The sequence below is a fragment of the Mchenga conophoros genome, linkage group LG3 (assembly GCF_057382185.1).
Source record: "Mchenga conophoros isolate Kocher_MC1m ecotype Shallow Benthic linkage group LG3, M_conophoros_male_GT1.1, whole genome shotgun sequence".
NCBI lineage: Eukaryota > Metazoa > Chordata > Actinopteri > Cichliformes > Cichlidae > Mchenga > Mchenga conophoros.
Window position 1 is genome coordinate 70,954,742 of NC_140528.1, and position 20,579 is coordinate 70,975,320.

At 40.2% G+C, this 20,579-nt stretch overlaps 1 protein-coding gene across 3 annotated transcripts in view; it reads right to left on the minus strand.

Annotated features, from left to right (window-relative positions):
* Positions 1-17,781, minus strand: part of LOC146580350 (phospholipid-transporting ATPase ABCA1) — a 189,483-nt gene extending 171,702 nt beyond the window's left edge. For 2 of the 3 annotated variants that reach the window (XM_085267021.1, XM_085267019.1), the window contains exons 1-3: positions 17,619-17,780; positions 8,132-8,261; positions 59-152 (exon numbers count right to left, since the gene is read on the minus strand). In XM_085267021.1, coding sequence (XP_085123147.1) covers positions 59-152; positions 8,132-8,197 — 160 coding nt within the window. In that variant the 5' untranslated portion in view covers positions 8,198-8,261; positions 17,619-17,780. Of the gene's footprint in view, positions 1-58; positions 153-8,131; positions 8,262-17,618 lie in introns of all 3 variants that reach the window. The other variant, XM_085267020.1, reaches the window with a different exon arrangement.
* Positions 17,782-20,579: the final 2,798 nt, after the last annotated feature.

Consider the following 20,579-nt stretch of genomic DNA (forward strand, 5'->3'; position numbering starts at 1 on the left):
AAAGTTGTTAATGGATTCACAAAACAAAATGTATTATTGCAACTAGGCTTGTACTTACATTGGCCTTTGTAAATTGGTTGCGTAGTGGTCCGCACCCCCACCAGTATGAAGAAGAGAAACAGAGGCCACAGTATTTCAATGACCAGTCGCACCTACACAAAGGAAAAGGTATTTTCATTTGATTAATTTGCTGTGAATGATAGCGTGTCTAAATCTACTGATTTCTTTGCTTGCTTAGCAAGTATATTAGCTTACCTATAGCAGGTTAGCTTAGCTTAGCAAGTATATTAACTTAACTATAGCAGGTTAGCTTAGCTTAGCAAGTATATTAGCTTACCTATAGCAGGTTAGCTTAGCTTAGCAAGTATATTAGCTTACCTATAGCAGGTTAGCTTAGCTTAGCAAGTATATTAACTTACCTATAGCAGGTTAGCTTAGCTTAGCAAGTATATTAGCTTACCTATAGCAGGTTAGCTTAGCTTAGCAAGACAATAAAGCTTAAAATACAAACTTTTTTTTACCCCTGGTTTGGTATGGATTAAATTAATGAGATACCAGCTTATTTTATTACCTCTGGACAGAATCAAGGTAGCTGTTAAATATTAGGTCTCTCTCCTCCAAGTCTCTGTTAGTACATGACTTAATAATTGATCAACAAATCAATTTACTCTGCATTACATAAACCTGGTTGCAGCAGGATGATTATGTTAGTTTAAATGAATCAACACCCCCGAGTCGTTCTAACTACCAGAAATCTCAAAGCACAGGCCGAGGGGGGCGTTTGTGGCAGCAATTTTTCACACCAGCCTATTAATTAAGGAAAGACCAAGACATACTTTTAATTCATTTGAAAGCCTGATGCTTAGCCTCGTCCACCCCAGCTGTGAAACTCAGAAACCAGCCTTACTTGTTATCATCTATCGTCCACCTGGGCTTTACACAGAGTTTCTCTCTGATTTCTCAGACTTTTTATCTGATTTAGTGCTCAGCTCAGATAAAATAATTATTGTGGGTGATTTTAACATCCATGTAGATGCTAAAAATGACAGCCTCAACATGGCATTTAATCTGTTATTAGACTCAATTCGCTTCTCTCAAACTGTAAAAGAACCCACCCACCACTTTAATCACACTCTAGATCTTGTTTTAACATATGGCATAGAAACTGAACATTTAACAGTGTTTCCTGAAAACCCTCTCCTGTCTGATCATTTCCTGATAACATTTACATTTACAATAATTGATTACACAGCAGTGGAGAGTAGACTTTATCACACTAGATGTCTTTCTGAAAGCGCTGTAACTAAGTTTAAGAATATAATCCACCCACTGTTATCATCTTCAATGCCCTGTACCAACATAGAGCAGAGCAGCTATCTGAACGCTACCCCAACAGAGGTCGATTATCTTGTTAATAATTTCACCTCCTCACTACGTACGACTCTGGATACTGTAGCTCCTGTGAAAACTAAGGTCTCTAATCAGAAGTACCTGACTCCGTGGTATAATTCTAAAACACGTACCCTAAAGCAGATGACTCGTAAGCTGGAGAGGAAATAGCGTGTCACAAGTTTAGAAGATCATCATTTAGCCTGGAGAAATAGTTTGCTGCTTTATAAGAAAGCCCTCCGCAAAGCCAGAACATCTTACTATTCATCACTGATTGAAGAAAATAAGAACAACCCCAGGTTTCTGTTCAGCACTGTAGCCAGGCTGACAAAAAGTCAGAGCTCTTTTGAGCCAACCATCCCTTTAACGTTAACTAGTAATGACTTCATGAACTTCTTCACAAATAAATTTTTTATCATTAGAGAAAAAATTACCAGTAATCATCCCACAGATGTAATATTATCTACAGCTACTCTTAGTACCATTGATGTTAAGTTAGACTCTTTTTCTCTAATTGATCTTTCTGAGTTAACTTCAATAATTACTTCCTCCAAACCATCAACGTGTCTTTTAGACCCCATTCCTGCAAAACTGCTCAAAGAAGTCCTGCCATTAATTAATTCTTCGATCTTGAATATGATCAACCTATCTCTAATAATCGGCTATGTACCACAGGCCTTCAAGCTGGCTGTAGTTAAACCTTTACTCAAAAAGCCATCTCTAGACCCAGCAGTCTTAGCTAATTATAGGTCAATCTCCAACCTTCCTTTCATATCAAAAATCCTTGAAAGAGAAGTTGTCAAACAGCTAACTGATCATCTGCAGAGGAATGGTTTATTTGAAGAGTTTCAGTCAGGTTTCAGAGCTCATCACAGCACAGAAACAGCTTTAGTGAAGGTTACAAATGATCTTCTTATGGCCTCTGACAGTGGACTCATCTCTGTGCTTGTCCTGCTAGACCTTAGTGCAGCATTCGATACTGTCGACCATAATATCCTATTAGAGCGATTAGAACACGCTGTAGGTGTTACAGGTACTGCACTGCAGTGGTTTGTATCATATCTATCTAATAGACTCCAATTTGTGCATGTAAATGGAGAGTCCTCTTCACAAACTGAGGTTAATTATGGAGTTCCACAGGGTTCAGTGCTAGGACCAATTCTGTTTACATTATACATGCTTCCCTTAGGCAGTATCATTAGAAGACATAGCATACATTTTCTTTTTTTTGACACTGTAATTTTTATTGATAGTTTTGTCACAGTTTAAACATAGACATGTATTGCCATAGCATACATTTTCACTGCTATGCAGATGACACCCATCTCTATCTGTCCATGAAGCCAGATAACACACACCAATTAGTTAAACTGCAGGAATGTCTTAAAGACATAAAGACGAGGATGGCCGCTAACTTTCTGCTTCTTAATTCAGATAAAACTGAGGTTATTGTACTCGGCCCTGAAAAGCTTAGAAATATGGTATCTAAGCAGATTCTTACTCTGGATGGCATTACCTTGGCCTCCAGTAACACTGTGAGGAACCTTGGAGTCATTTTTGACCAGGACATGTCCTTCAACGCACATATTAAACACATATGTAAGACTGCTTTCTTCCATTTGCGCAACATCTCTAAAGTTCGAAATTTCCTGTCTCAGAGTGACGCTGAAAAACTAGTTCATGCATTTATTACTTCCAGGCTGGACTACTGTAATTCATTATTATCAGGATGTCCTAAAAACTCACTGAAAAGCCTTCAGCTAATCCAAATGCTGCAGCAAGAGTACTGACAGGGACTAGAAAGAGAGAGCATATTTCTCCTCTTTTGGCTTCCCTTCATTGGCTTCCTGTTAAATCCAGAATTGAATTCAAAATCCTGCTCCTCACATACAAGGTCTTAAATAATCAGGCTCCATCTTATCTTAATGACCTTGTAGTACCATATCACCCTATCAGAGCACTTCGCTCTCGCTCTGCAGGCCTACTTGTTGTTCCTAGAGTATTTAAAAGTAGAATGGGAGGGAGAGCCTTCAGTTTTCAGGCCCCTCTTCTGTGGAACCAGCTTCCAGTTTGGATTCGGGAGACAGACACTATCTCTACTTTTAAGATTAGGCTTAAAACTTTCCTTTTTGCTAAAGCATATAGTTAGGGCTGGACCAGGTGACCCTGAATCCTCCCTTAGTTATGCTGCAATAGACGTAGGCTGCCGGGGATTCCCATGATGCATTGAGTTTTTCCTTTCCAGTCACCTTTCTCACTCACTATGTATTAACAGACCTCTCTGCATTGAATCATATCTGATATAAACCTCTGTCTCTCTTCCACAGCATGTCTTTTATCCTGTCTTCCTTCTCTCACCCCAACCGGTCGCAGCAGATGGCCACGCCCCTCCCTGAGCCTGGTTCTGCCGGAGGTTTCTTCCTGTTAAAAGGGAGTTTTTCCTTCCCACTGTCGCCAAAGTGCTTGCTCATAGGGGGTCATATGAATGTTGGGTTTTTCTCTGTATCTATGAAGCACCTTGAGGTGACTTTTGTTGTGATTTGGTGCTATATAAATAAAATTGAATTGAAAATTGAATTTAATTGTTTCTCTATTTCCAATCTATATGTCAAGCTTAGCTAATTGGAGTTTGAGCTGTAGACTAAGGGCACCAGCTGTCTAACTCAATCATAAAAACACTCTAATGCCAGTGACTAGCAGCAGGTGTTGGCGGTGTTCTGCAGAAAAAACACTGGTTATATTAATTAAAACTTCAAAGCTACCGAGTTGTTTACAATTTGAAATTATTATTCAAAGACGTACATGTCTATTGCTATATATACATATATTTTCTGCAAAGCCAATAATGCTGATTTCTGAGTCAAGAACCATTAAAGATTGACAGAAAATAACTTCATGCCCTGAATAGGTGAGACTTTTCATCTCCCAGTATATTTACAATGTAGATACTAAGCATAAGATTGAGAGAGCAGTCTCTGCTTGTGACTCCCCAAGCTGAAGCTATCACTCACTCCTTATCATCGCCTTGCCCACTCAATCCTCTCCTGGATGAAGAATGTCAACCACTTTCTTACTTTAATACAACCACTTTATGCCTGCTAGCAGGAAAGTGCCCCATGTGACACGACAGCTTTTCATTTTAACTTAGTATAATACATACACCAGTCGGCCACAACTTTAAACCATCATGGCCTAATGTTTTTCAGCAGAAAACTGACTGCACTGAACTGCATTGCCTCTGCTAGCAGCCACTCGCCAACCCCTCCCTGCTTAAAAAACATGCCTGCTTCCATTGCTCTCCATTGTAGCTACTATCAGAAGTGCACAGGGACATGCATATGTGTCTGTGTTTTCTGACATGGCTCCATCATAGCCAGCTTTAAGGTTTGTGCTATAGTAGCTGCACAGCACAGCCTTTGCTCCCTACATGCATCAATAAACCCTCATGGGTTTGCTGGTTGTTCATTGCACCTCTTTTTGTACGCACTAACCAGAGAGCCAAGAAGCTGTTTTAGTGTTTTACAGATGATTCAACCACCTGTTTCTGCTTCTAACGCATAAACTTCAAGAACAAGCCTACTCACTTGCTACCTAATGCAGCCCACCCTTTCACAGGTGCCACTGGAACAAAATAATGAGTGTCATTCATTTCACTTCTCAGTGGTTTTAATATCGTGTCTGATCAGTACCTAGTCTTTTTTTATTATAGTTATTACAGGTTCAAGCTTACACCTTTACCAAACTCACCTACACGGTAACTCTTACAGTGCTGTCAATGTGAACGTTTCTTTACGTGTCAAGTGAGGGTAACACACGCTCTAACACAAAGCCTGCTATGAAGTGGTTTCAGCAGAGTTATATGCTTCTCCACAAATAATTACACAGCATATATAAAAATCGAACTGTTAAAACTTCAGCTCATTCTTCCTTGACTTGTAAGTGCCAACTTCCTGCCAGCTGGGGTTTGCATGGCCCTTGTTACATTCATCACTCACCAACTCCCAATCTTCATGCACTCCCAGCGTTTCTGTTAAAGTAACCAGCTTAGAGCAAACGGCTGGAGAGCCTCAGTCAGCAAACTCCCCCCTATTAGCGCTTCTGCAAAATGTTCGGACTTTGTATTTGACAGCACATCCAGATAATAAGTGAAGACATCCGTTATTATCTTCATGATTAAAGCGCAGAGCAGGCAGAGGTGAAGAAAATGCAATAATATATATTGCTTGCTTTGCCGTGGCACCATGGAGACCTTATAAGTGAGTCTGAGCACATTTCATTTAGTTCACTTGGCATTTAGGGATATAGTGAATCTTCAGTTGTAGAATTTGTCAATGAATAAAACTGCAGAAAATCACGTTGCATATATTTCAAAGAAACTAGATAGAATTTAAAATGTAGACCTTTAATTCCTTCTAGTCTATGTGCCAGTGAGGATGTAGCTCTGCTGAGAGGGTGAATTATCATAATGTATGCCAAAGAAAAGGCCGGGAGAGGGAACACAGATCATGGGGGACTTTCTCAATGTCTGGCTCCCCAGGCATTTGCCATCGGACACTAGAGTCTTTGTGAATAGATAATCTTCTCCTATGAAATTATGTGGAATGCTGGACCATAAAATCAGTTTCATGCCTGTTATAAAATCTTAAAATGCTTGGTGAGGCATTCATATAATTGGTCATTAACCTCCACAAGCCCTCCAGAAGCACCATTGTCCTTGCTAACTCCCACTGGTTTTGTCTAATAACAATATTTCATGTTGACATTGGCCAAATATCCTACATCCCATGCACAAAACCGCTGCTGTCCTCTTACATATTATTGAGGAAAAGTAGTTGCATATTTCTCCCTGTTACAAAAAGAGCCCACACTGTTCTTTCTGCTGGTTTGTAAAATTAACAAGGGAGGAACGTTTCCCAGAAATAAAGTTGTAAAATTGCAAATGACTTTGCCTTGAGTTATTCCAAGAAAGTACGAACTTTGATGAAATGTCTGAAGATGTCGTTTGTTCTGCTCAGGTAACAGGCACACCGCTGCGCTCGAACCCCCAACAAAACAAGTGGGCGGATGCGACTGCGAGGGTATAAATCAAACACATTGCAGCTTTCTACAGCAGCAATATCTGCCTCTAACAAGGCTTACAAGATTCCTTGACAACCGGTCGAGGCCCTTGGAATGCCGCTGCAACTGTTATCTTCCCGCAGCATGTGAACTGCTGGTCAGTGCGGGTGATACGGCAGGCAATTATGTCCGCCCACGTACGCGAGCAAGGGACAATTGTTTGAAAAAGTTTTCTGAATGAAATACATTTACTAGGCTCGCATTCATATGAAAAGAATTCTGATATTGTTTCTTATAAATCTAAAGCTTTATTATTTTTACTTAAATTAGAAATGCTTCAAGAGAAGTGTGCACAATTTTCAAGAAAAATTCAGCTGCTAACTCTTGAAATGGATAAAGTGTCTTGTGTGGTAAGTGCCAAAACAAAACAGATATATAAGATGAGCCAGATAGGGGTAGGAAACAGCATTTGCGTCCTCCTCGTCCCTTTCAAACAGGAAATGGTCAATATTTTGTTGTTCGTCTTCGACTTGGCATTTATGTGGGGTTTTTTTTTAATGTGTATGAGCACTTGTTACATAAATGTTTGAAATAAAGATTTGATTGATTGACTGAGTTGTTTCAATGAGAGAAGATCCTGTAACTTTACAGTTTAAGTCCTGTAACAGTTAAAGTTTAAGTTTCATAACTTTTTTTAATTTGAAAAGAATATTTAGCATTTAAGAAAAGTAGATTTTGCTTTGTTATAGTGGCAAATTCTTATTGGCATGACACACTTGGAAAATAATTGGAAATTGGAATTGGTCTCTATAGTGTCTCTATAGTGACATTACAGCTGGCCACACTTGTTGTTATCATAACTTGATAACAAGCTTGAAGTGCTGACTTAACATAAGAAGCAAAAGCAGGTGAAATCAGACGAGGTGTAATTGCTGAAAACATCTGATGTTAAGTTGAGTCCCTTTATGAGCACTTAAAGTGCTGAAAATGCTCATGAATGCACAACACCTAAAAAACCTAACAGCTTAAGGTGAAGCGGTGGACGTGTCTGTCAGTGAAGGAATGAAAACAGCAAAAATGTCAGCTGAACTGTAGTCAGTGATAGTAGTTCCCTTCTGTACTTAAATCCGAGGGCAGCAGAGATATGAGAAAGAAAATTTGGCGTATTGCTTGAAAAGTGAAAATGAATAACCTTTAATTGTGTGGTCATGTTTTCGTAAACTGTAATGACACTACTCTTTATGGGTAACAGTGGTCAGGTCGTTCGTTGGAGAACAGAAAGAAAATTTGCCCTTCAAACAAAGTGTTTAACATTTGTCACTCCCTATTCATTTCCACTTGGCCAAAGACTGGCTTTGTTAGAAGTAAAATCCAGCCAATGTGACATAACATGCACAGGAGATGGATCACCAAAAATTGAAGGTGACACTTTGAATTGGTCGGCATTAAGGTAAGATTGTTCTTGTTCTCTAAGGGGAGAGTTAAAGGGGCTTACTTCTATAGTAGACAATTTTCCTAGTAAATCCCTCCTATTACCTTTCCTTCCCATGAATAACTTAGTCGCCCTTGATAACACAACCCTGGGACCACATCCTCATTTTCTCTCCATTGCTGACCAATTTTAGCAGATATAGGTTGATTTGCAAAGCGGTGGTGGTGGTGGTGTTAGTGCACAGAAGTGTACCTTTTGTCTCTTCCGTAGAGTGAAGTTCTTCCACAGGAGCAGAGTGAACTGCGTCAGGAGACCCATTACGGCTTATCCTGGCAATATCCTGCCAAAGCGTCGCTATGGCAACTGGCCCACTTAATAAACCCTGGAGGGAATAAAAGGCAGAGTTTGGTTTTAATACAGAAGAGCAATGCATCTTGGGGGAGTGCCACTAATCATTCACTTCCCCAGGCCTTGGGGCTTATGGTGCAGCACCTGTTCTAAGAATTATTATCACCTACACTCAGCACATCTCAGGATGGGGGCTCAGCTCGTGGAGGTTACGCAGTTCGGGTCTAGCAGTCAAAGAGTCTTTATTAAGGACCGTGAGGGTGTTTTATATATACTGCTTATTAAACAAGTATATCAAAGCAAAATCTCTTTTTTTGCTGTTGTTTTGCCTTTAAAGGAGGAACGTAGACTCTAGTCTTTGCCTCATTGACTACACTTGTGCAAATTCCCTGTCTATTAATCAGTCTCTTTAGTGACCAGAGAACAATAAAAGTCAGGGGGGAAAAATACATGGGCAACTGCATCACTTTTCATGTGGACCAAAGACTGCCATAAAATATTTATTACATATTTTACTATCTACTCACCCCTGATTACACAGATAATAAACAAATAGGTCTGCTGTGTCATTTTTACACTGCTACATCAAGTATGACCTTTATTAAAAACTCCACAGCTGACAGTCCTCCCACTGACTACAGTTAATTTATCTGCTCGTCGTGGCATCCGAATCAGTCCGCTTAGTTTCATGCGTTCAAAGAAAAGGCACATGCTCAGGTGTAACATATGCCTACGGATTCCTACGTACGGGCATTAGCCTGCGTTTCTACATCAATTTACAGTTTTTATGCGAGCAATTAATGTAAGAATGGTCAATTTGACTACACATATAACCGCAGCAGCTGGGCACGCACACATTTAACATAAACATTTATAATATATTAAAAGAAAACAGTGGAGGACTCACACATACATGATTTTCTGTTAGAGAGCACACTGCAAAATGTGACAACTTTACTGATGAAGTCATACATCATCTGTAAACATTTACAAACAATACATGAAATAAACATGTAACATTTTTCCATAATATATTAATAATTTATTTATTCTGCATTTTTCTTAAATGCAAACATATTTAATACTTATACACCTACAGTATCATAGTTACAAAAGGTAAGGGCCCATATGCAAAACTTTCTGCAGGTGTTGATGACAAACTTGCTCCATCACGCTGGTGTGACTGTTTGCATGAGCGATGAACACAGGCGATAAGCAAACAGGTGGACTGACAGGCCACGAGTGGAAAGGTAGGATAGTAAAAAAACAGAACTTTACAGGTGAAACTGAATGAACTCTGGGCACACAGTTTAAGAAATGGGAAATCAAGATAAGACAAGCAGTGATGAAGATGACCAGATGTCGAAAACATGGGGAAAATATGTGGGTAAGATACTTAAAAACACAACAAAAGAACCAAGAAACCAGAATGGCAGCGATCCAACATCTTATCAGGACCGCAATCCATCCAAGGTAACTGCCTATAAATCGCCTGTAAATCCACAAATGTGACCTTGACTTTGAGCACAGTTCGAGTACAAATCTGTTACGTGTGAGTAAAACCCGACCAACACTCTAGGACTGGGACGTCAAAGTCATTTTGCACTGTGGACCCTGTGACGTCCGCTTTGATGTTAAGAAGCCCGGACGACTGAACGTTAACTAAACGTTAACTAACACCTGAGATATTTTAATATAAGGACAGAAGAGCAATTTCAGCATCTCAGATTTTTTTGTTGTTGTTGTTTTGTACATGGCAATGAAATACTGCTTTAACTGCATAGGACTTGTGAAAATGCAGCTAAATGTCTAAAATTTATGTCATTCTTCACATTTTCCAAAGGTGTCCTTTGGGCTGATTGGCAGGGCGATTCTGGCCCGTGGACCTTATGTTTGACACCCCTGCTCTAGAATAAGTAGTGACGGGTGATCCAAAAAAAAAAGAAGACAGTAGACAGACGTATCCTGATGCCCGAAAGCTATAGTTTTGGATTTTCAACGTAGTTTTCTTTTTTTATTATTTAATTTTGAATTTCTTTTGTTTTCAGTTTACTTTCAGTTTAGTTGCCAGAGTGGACTTTGTTATTTCGGTTTCGTTTTTACTGTTTGAAAATGTAACTTTTAAACGTTTCAGTGTCAGTTTTAATCTTAAGCAGTTGACTCCCGGCTGTCCTGCATTTTCTGACTCATTTTTCTGTTTAATGTTTCCCATTTGACCTTGTTGTAGTTTTCAGTGTAAATATTACCTTTGCTTTGTTTAGGTTTTAATCATTTTGTATTCATATTTTTCTTTGTTATTCTCAAATGTTTCTGGCTCTCTGTTCCCCCATGCCCAGTCTGTGTTTCTGTTATATAATATTTAAGTCAAGTTTTGCCTTTTCATGCTTACTTTGACCTTACTTTGTCAAATTCAATGTGTGTTTTCTGTTTTATTTTGGTAGTCTCACGCTCTGAGTGTGTTTGTGTCCAGTTTTGCTTCCCTCTTGCTTCTTAGTTGATTCTGTTCAGCTGCGCCTCGTCTTTCCCAGCTGTGTCTTGATGATCTTGTGAGTATTTAAGCCCCTTGTTTTCACTTCTTCCTTGTCGCGATATCTCTCATTCACCAGCAGCCTGTTCTGCCCGCTTGTTTAGTTTCAAGTACCTACTAGTTTAGTTTTGTATTCTTGCAGTCCAAACCACCAAATACAAAAACGAAGCAAATTTCCTATCCTTGTGCCCGAAATGACATTTTCCAAACACGTATTTGCCAGTTAAACGACAGGCACACACACATATCTGTACGTGTTGAGTCAGAGAAATGTATTAATATTTAACACCCATGTTATGTTACCCATCTGTGCTCAAAACATGTTTCCGAGCACTTCATCTCATGTTCTGTGAAGACATTTAAGACCCAGGCACCTGCCCTAGGTGAGGAAGGCAGGGATTCGGATGAGCCTTTTAGCCCACGGGTAGTCCTGACAAATGTGCCACCTGTTAACGCTCCAGTTCCTCCTCCTGCACAGGTTCCATCTCCTCCACATGCGTCTACATTATTTAATGCTACTTCATGGATGTTTTATTTACCGTCATGAGAAAATGGATGCGGCCTTCCAAACGCCCAAATAAGTGCTCTAATGGGCAAAAGAATGGGAGCGCTCAAGGCCATTCGATAATCAGTTAGAGAATATTGGTGAGAGGAAGCACAGAATCTCCTCACTTAAATTCAGTTTTTCCACCAATGCCAAGTTATATTATTATAGAGGGCAATTTAAGTGAATCACGCCGTTACTGCTGCTGGCAAACTATCCATATTGTTCAGAGATAAATGGATTACGATCAGACACGCAAGCAGTTTTTCTTGTAGTGCGCTGCTCAATATTTCACGGTTCGTGTGTATTTTTAAGGAGATCGTTTCGGACCTCTACAAGCGCCCGATGACCTCGGTCATGACACGGAGGCCTAGAGCACGCATGGGCACTTGAGTGCATCAAATGCTTTCGTAATTGGTCTGTCGATTTGTCTCGCCCACCTTTCAAGCCTCGCCTTCATATGTAGCACGCAGGAGAAGGACAGCTTGGCACCACCTCCAATCTGAAATCACGTCAGGCATGAAGGGTAAACAACATCTCTCAGAATAGACTTGAGCCATATGTCAGAAAAATCTGTGTGTGTGAATTGCATTGGTAACTAGGAAAAAGAAACAAAGAGAGAGAGATTTGTCTGTGAAAGACGGCGTGTGTGGGTGAGCGTTGTGGAAAAGCCCGAGCTCAAGGAGTCTCTTCCGATCCCACATCTAAAGAAGAGATAACAAGTAACAAGAGAGGAGTCTGATTGTGATTTGCATTGCAGCCGCAGTGTTGCGAAACACAGCGAACACAGTTCTCCGGAGAACAAAAACCATACAAGTGAAGTGTTTTCCAGATCATCATTTTAATCTACGACTTGGAGCACAAAGAATAATTGAAATGAGTTCTTTCTCTTTTTATTTTTTTGTCTTCACAAGACTACGGCCATCAGGCGCCGGCATCAGCTTTTCGCTGTATCATTAGCTCCAAAGAAAGCCCCAAGAAAAAAAATCAAGGAATGAGAGAAAAGGGAAAGAATACAGCGCTGGGGGAAAAAAGGAAAAGAAGAAAAAGAAAGGAGCGTATTGAGAGGATATAAGTGCTGATGCATGCCTGGCATTTGGGGAGTAGGGACAGCAAAGTGCATTATTTCAGCCCTTAGGATGATGGAAAGAGAAAACAGATATTTGTCATAGAGCATGAGAGCAGAGGACAGCAGCAAATGACTGCAACATCAGTTACAAGGGGGTCGCCATAGCCTTGTGAAGGGTATAATGGTCCCTGCGCTCCTTTGTCCAATCCATCTTTTTTCCCCTCCAAGTATCTCGATCGCAAGCTCCATACAACTTTGCTACAGCGGGAAATCATACAGCGGAGAAGGCAAGTCTGGGGAAAAGGTACTATTTGTATTAAGTGCAGCTGCTACACCGACAAGCACGTCGCCTCAATCGTGCTGCTTTACTCCATTAGACACCAATACACCAATCACTGGTGTTCAAAGAGATAGCGCTATATCAAGATAACAGGGGAGCACTCAATTAAAGCTTATCAAAGGTGTTCAAAGGATCCTTAAAACTGACACCTGCAATTTTGGATCACATTTGAATATAGAAGAAAAAACTCTGACTTCATAATCACAGCTTTGTGATGCAAAACACTGAGAGTGGGGGAAAGTATTGATTTAGTACATTTTAATCTTCTCCCGCCTGGATCTCTCAGTGCTCCATGGCTCGTCTCCAGTTGGTGCAGATTCCCCCTTATGAAAATCGGATTATTAACATATAAAGCTCCACAAGGACAGGCCTCTGTTCATATTCACAGCTTTTGAGACCTCTCTGACGCTCTATCTCCTAACCGTCCCGCGCTTTGATTTTGAAACCAGAGGCGATCACACTCTGAGCTTGTTGATTTGTTTTAAACAACTCCTCAAAACACATTTTTATTAGGGTGGGAGGACGATCAAACTACTGATAGTATCGATACCAAATCAATAACTAACATTCAAATTGAGATAACTTTATTCATCCCACAAAAGGGAAATTTGTTTACAGCTTACGTGCACTGCCTATTCACACACTGATCACAAGCATTGTTGCAGGTAAAGGCAGAGACAGTGAGGTCAAGAAAGATAAATAAAAATAAAAATGAATAAATATATTCCAAATAAATTAATGGAATATTTTTATTAGTTTCTGATAATAAAAAAAATATGTCTAACATGAACTTTTAAAAAAAGCCGAATTTTTACTTTCCATTTCCATCTCTTCCCCTTAATTATGAGCTATAGTTTCAATCTGTTTGTGTGTATGGAAGTGTATAGTTTGGAATGAATGTCTAACTATATGGCTGATTTTGTTTGTATGTCTTTACACGTACACATTTTGAACATGCATGTGTTGCTTTGATTCAGATTTTGCAGCACATTGTTTTTAATTATTATTTGTTATATGAAAATACTGGCGCTGTCAGCGTTAATCTCGTTAAAATGACGTAACTGCATTAACACGGCAAATCTCCGTTAGCGAGTTAGCGTGGATCGCTGCACGGCATCAACGCGTTAGCGCAGTTAGCTCAGTTAGCTCGTCAATGCGTTAGCGCAGTTAGCTCAGTTAGCTCGTCAATGCGTTAGCGCAGTTAGCTCAGTTAGCTCGTCAATGCGTCAGCGCCGATTTGCCGTGTTAATGCGGCTATGGCGTTAACGTCATTTTAACGAGATTAACGCTGACAGCACTAGAAAATATGTTGTACTATTTGCTGTTATGATGGAGTTGTCAATACACTTGTGATTTTCTTAAATCATGCACAAGCTCAATAAATTCCCACACAATTTGATTTGCCAGTCACAACGTCTTGTGATGAAAGAGGGTAACATTTAAAAGAGTGACCCAGCTGGCAGTGAATGCATACACAATACCTGGTTCCTGTTTTTTTAAGGCGCAATGACATGACAGATATTGCTTTGTATCGAGTATGACAGAATAGCTATATTGTGGTGATCTCGTTAATGTGGGTATCATACTGCAATACCTACATTACTGATAGCTGAGGAAAGCATTATCACATGTAGTAGCATCATAACGTCAGTCTCCCCCCGCCCAAAAAAGTAACCTGGGTAAACGGTTTCTTTTATCAACAGTTCTGCACTTGAGGTGCACTCAACTTTTACTCAACATCCATAAAAGGACTGAAACGTTTTATTCTACCTGCTTCACAGAAAACTGCAGTTTGAATTCATGGCGACTACAATGGATTCAGACCCAGTTTCACGGTAAAAGACAACATTAAAATGTCCACAGAAACTTTTAAAGCCACTCCATAATCCACTTCTCCTTGGTCCATTCATATCCTCAGAATGCTCCAAAACCTCTTTTCTCCCCTTAAAACGCTGCTAAATGCAGGGCTTCCATTTGTTGCATTGTGAGTTTGAGAGTCACAGAAACCCTGGGCTCTCAAGCTGCTTGTCTCCAGTCTTGGTCATTTTAGCTCAAGGTTGATGATCTCACTGTCTTTCAAAACACTAACAAAACAAAACACCTTCGTCAGATCAATGCACATTATCAAACTCTGTGCACGCTTTGGAGGTTATCGTTTGTATTCCTGTTCAGGTGTTTTGTGTTGCACTGACGAACATTTCTGCCATCCCATTTATATTACCTCTCTCTGTAATGCAATGCAATTTAACAGCGTCTTGCAAGTACATCTTGCAAAATGGAATTAACACCTCTATAAAACTGTTTAAAACATTATAACCTTGATAGAGTTTGGAATAATTTCAAGGTGGCTGCTTTAGCTTCCGGAGAACTACTATGTCAGACTGCATTACGTTTAGCCAGATGTATAAATGTATACATCTTTCCTTTTCCCAATCGGCTTGATGTATTAACACTAGCTGCAAATGCCAAAACCTTAGTTTTGTTGCTTTTAGTCCTGCCTGCTGTAATAACTAGTACATATTTCCGCATATTTCCAATACAAACGGCATAACGTGCGGATGCAAGGATGAAGACCCATCTGGCCTTCACCTGTTAACCTATATCCAGCTGTAGGACACAAGGATCGAAGTGATGAAGCTGCAAGAATCTGCCATTTCTCTTTGCATTGCTATCACTCTAACACTGCACCTCACCAGCAAGTAGTCCCCTCCCTGTGCTCTCCCTCAGGCAAGTCTCCTGCCTGTCCCTGTGCCAGCTCTGCCAAGCGACCCAAAAATGGATCTTAATTTTCTTTTAGAGCCACACATAGAAATCTCAGCAATGTAAGTAGAGAGCCCTACTGGACTTGGTATTAAAAGAGATTCTTGACCCCACTGCTCACAGTTGTACACATAAGCTTCTGAAAACTGCAGCAAGGTCGGTCTTCTTACACGCAGCACAGCGTTAGATGTTAGGAAAAGAACTCAACATCAGATGTAAATAATGAGCCCTTCTGGAACACTCTGGATAAGATAATATCAGTATGATGCACTAAATAAACGAAATACTTCTCTCTACAGTCGGCACACTGTAAAGAGAGAATCTATTATAAAGAGAAGAAGAAAAAGCACTACACATCTATTTACTTACTAGGCTGACAAGGACATCTACCCATTATGCCTTTGCTTTAGAAGATGGTTTGACATGAGTATGCTGTTGCAGAATTAGCTTGACAAGCTATTTTCTGAGAATAAATAAAGCACACACTTCAAAGAAAGAGCTCAGCTCTGCATCATCAGAAGATGTTTGTGTTTTGGTCTTTTATATAGCGCCAAATAACAAGACGAGTCACCTCAAGGTGCCTTTTATCACAAGGTCAAGACGCTACATTATTGGAAAGGAGCCCTATTAATCACACAACGCCCTATGAGCAAGCGCTTTGGCAACAGTGGGAAGGAAAAACTTCCTTTTACCAGAAAGAAACCTCCGGTAGATTTGTGGCGGAGCACGAGATTCACATCTGTCCACATAAACACAAATCTCTCAGGAATGTTTACAGCACCTTGTTTAATCTGTGCCACAATAAATCAAGTCATTTCTAAAACTGTAAACTAGAGAGCAAAGTAGGCACTGAGTGTATCCTTCTAACACAGATGGCTTAAATTGAAATGATCAGCCTAATCAGGGGTTTTGCTGATGGCATCAGTGGGATTGCAGTGCTAGTTTACATCAAGTTTTCTTTTAACAACTTCTTCTGAAAACTTTTTTACGTCCTTGTGATCTGCACGCTGGACAAAACATTTTTTGTTCACCTGTTTAACCTGCATCTGATTTTTGCACCAATTACTCCCTTTATTCACACAAACCTTAAGCTGTCAAACTGATTATAAGTCAGAACGCTATTACTGATATTAAAGCGGTCATTACATGTAATTAGTTAGAGGGAAGTAATACTTCTAAGCTCTCATCTACTCGGATCAACTTGTCAGTCATTTTCAGGCCCTGATTACTCATTCATTAGATATAAATTAAACTGATGAATTAAAAAACAGTAATCGCTGGCGCTTAAATGACTCATTAAGACACGTACAAAGGTGCACGCTATGCGGCATTGCTTATACTTAGCTCGCTGGCTGTCGAAGCAGCCCTGGCACTGAGTAAATCATTAGCATGGGAGTAAGGTTGCTCAGCATGGGTTAAAGTTCACTTTGACTCCCTTTTAACTCAGCTGTTACGCTAGTGCTGTGCCATCCTGCAAATTGTGGTATCAATCTGACATCAATACAGAATAAATGCAGGGTCAGTATGCTGATACCAATACCGATACTTTTTCTTTATAAAAGCAGCTTATGTAGCGGAGAGCAGTGTGCCATGATTTCAGTGGGCTACATACTGAACTTGGAGTATACAAACAAAGTATTGATCAATATAATACCAATAGCAGTGGTGGTATCGATACTATGATATTCGATCTGTCCACCTGTAGGATGAGGACGTTTAAGTTCCCTGACACCAAACACTAAACAGCAAGTATTTCATGTTATTTGGTTATTATGTAAAACAAAACCCCCCAAATAGGTATAAACTGTAATCCCTTATATCCTACTCAGCCCTCTTTATTGACATTTTAAATGTAGCCAGCCTCCAGAAGAGTTTATTATTATTTTTTCCCCACTAAGATAATCGCTTCTCTGGGCGCTCTGTTTTATCCGCTGCAGGCAAGACAGGAGGGGGAATAAAAAGGAGAGGAGTGTGTTTGGCTTCCCAGAGTCTGAGCCTGGGCTAGCCTCGGGAGTAGAGAGAGCAAGCTACAAAAAAAGAAAAAGAAAAAAACCCGCAGAAGAACACCAGAAAGACAGCATCACAAAACACGTGTCCTGTTAGAGGAAAAACAAACTCTCACCCTCTCAGAAAGAAGAAGTAGTAACCTACCTCAAAGTTGCTTGGCTTTCACCCATCAGCACATCTTGGGGCTTACAGATGGATTAAGAGCAGTTTTAACTGGCAGCCCTTATGACTGACGCAGAAAGCCTTTTGCAATCTCTCTCTCTCTCATTCCCCGCCTGTCTCTCATGATCGCTGTCCCCTTTTACCTGGAATCATAAAGTATGCAAATGACCTCCGCTGAGCCTGTCGTAGCGACTGTAGCTACAGCCGGTAAGCGCACAGGTGGTGCACATTGCACAGCGCGCTCCCTTAAAGCCGAGGCCCGCAGCAGAGCGCATATGTCTGCGTCTTGTAGTCCTGTCTCAGTCACCCGGAGAGGCGAGAGAGGGTGAACGGGAGCACTGGCCTTACATTTGGCTTCCCTTGTTGTGGCATTGTGCGCGTTTGTCTCGCGGGGTGCCTCGCAGCAAACTTTCAAATTTGGTCACCTGTTGACTGAGCTGAAATTATTCATGATCTCATTAGTCGGAAACATTCATCTTTATTTTAATAAGTCGAGCTGCGATGAGAGCGGTTTGAGACCAGATGGGATCACGGGGAGAGCATTTATTTACCGAGACAGAGCCAAAGTGAAAACGTTGATGATGATGTTGTTGATAATCAGCCGAATGCGTCACATGGGATATGCAGCTATGCGCGTCGACCGTAGGGTTTTACAGCAACCATATAATTAGGTAACAAGGAGACGTAAGAGTTTATTATTGTGTAGATAAAGAGTAATGCCAAAGGTGCACTGGGAGGATATAAATACGGAGATGAGATGGGTGTTTACCGAGAAGGTAGTCAGGAAATAAATATAGAGGTCTCACAGACAAATATAGAGGGTGATATTTTATAACTGATCCGGAAACACCTCAGCAAAACATTTTTTTCTTCCTTGTAGCCCAAAGATATTATATTATATTATATTATATTATATTATATTATATTATATTATATTATATTATATTATATATAGTTCATGTGAAGGCTGCTGTCCAGTAATGTTTTAATGTCAGACAATTGCCAGCTACTACATGATGCCCAGTCAGGTTTTTGAATAACATGGGGTGTAAGATAGATGATATTGGTATCAGATCGATACTAGTGCTAGATGGTCGATACTTTGACCCTGTCCTCTTAGTTCAGCGTGTATCCTACTGAACTGTGTTAAATTAATTGTAATGTTGGGAATGAAAAACTGTACTTTAAACATGCACGATGAAAAATGTCTGAGCCTTTTTGTAATGACTGTCATGTCTATTTTTTTATTGCCTTAAACAGGCGGAAAACACACATTTGACCCAAGGTACTTCAGAGACAGGCACATTTAGCTAATTATTTTGGAAAGTAAAGCTCACAGTGATTTATTTGTCAAATGTGCTCAGAATCTGAAAAGCTCTCCCCTACATTACAGGTTAAAAGTATCGGCATCAGTATTGGCATTACTGCCCCTGTGTTTCCTTGGTATGGAGTATGACACGGCACTACTGCAAGAGAGTGAGAGCATTTACAGGAACAGGCCCCTAGCCGACAGCCTCTCAGTTTAGGATTCACTCACCGCTGAGGTGATAATTCAACAGCTTTGACCCTAAAGCCAAATCTGATTCCAAAAAAGTAAAAATAAAGAAGTAGGAACTGTGCTCCTTTCTGTGTTCGCAATGTTAGCCCATCTGACTGATTTGTGATTTTTGAAATGTCTGTCTGTGCATCTGCTGTTTGCATATTTTAATAACCTAGTTTATGGCTATGTGCAAAAGTTAAAATACCCACATTTCCTTAGGTTTTGCTAGGAACATGAGAAACAGATGGAGAAATCTAAAGGCACATGTGCAAACAGAGATGGAAGTACAGTATATAAAACAAAAGAAAGTTTGTACGACTCTAACAAGCTTGAAAGTCATCGCCTAGGAACTCTCTTAGTCAGCTTTGGATGTTGGCTGTTTTTTGTTGACTTCTCTGTCAAGACGATCCCACACTGCTTTAATAATGTTGAGGTCCGGGCTCTTAAAAGGTCAGTCCATGACTGATAGTTGTCATGGTTAATGGTGAACGAGGACGCCCAGAGCAGAGTCGTGAGCTGGCTAGGATCAAAATACAGATGAACATTAATCGTAGGCGTAACAGGCAACTAAATAACAAGTCCGTGGATAAGCAGAGGAAACGCTGGGGGAAATACCAGGAACTCGGGAACCACAGGGGACGACAGAACAACACAGCAAACACAGTAAAAGCGACAACAAGCAGAAACAAGGGTACATAACACACAGCTGCGGGGAACTCACAGGTGCAAACAATTGGAGAGACTGAGGAAAGTAAAACTAAAACGAACACATGAGATAAAGACTATCAAAATAAAACAGGAAGTAACATAACGGGAACACCTAATGCTAGAGAAGGGAACATGAGGGAAGCAGAGAGCTGTAACTATAAAACCTACAGACTAATACAAAACAAACAGCACCTGTAACGAGAGATCGATACAAATGATGATGGTGCTCTACTGTGTGTTCACTGCTCTGGCAGTGTGTTTGGGATCATTGCCATGCTGAAAAATGCATGACTGGCAATCAGATACTTTCCAGATGGTGTTGCACACTGGGTCACAACCTGACAGCACAGTGCCATTCATAATTTTATTCATTATGATAATGTCAATCCCAGGCCCCTCCAGTAGCCTATCAGTATATACAGCAGGTCACCTGTTAAGCAAGCAAATAAAAAATAATCACTTCAAAATATTTTTTTTAGTTTATACTCTCAATTAAATATTCACATAGAAAAATCTAACTAATAAAACAAATTCATGCACTTAAAGATTTGACATATTTACAATTCTGATTGGCACACAGGGAGTGGAAGTAAGGCTTTTAATGGAAAATCAAACACTTCAAATTAAGTCCAGGTCACAATCGGAACTGCGATCAAAGGGTTAGGGGGGGATGAAGATTGTTGGAGTTTGAAATA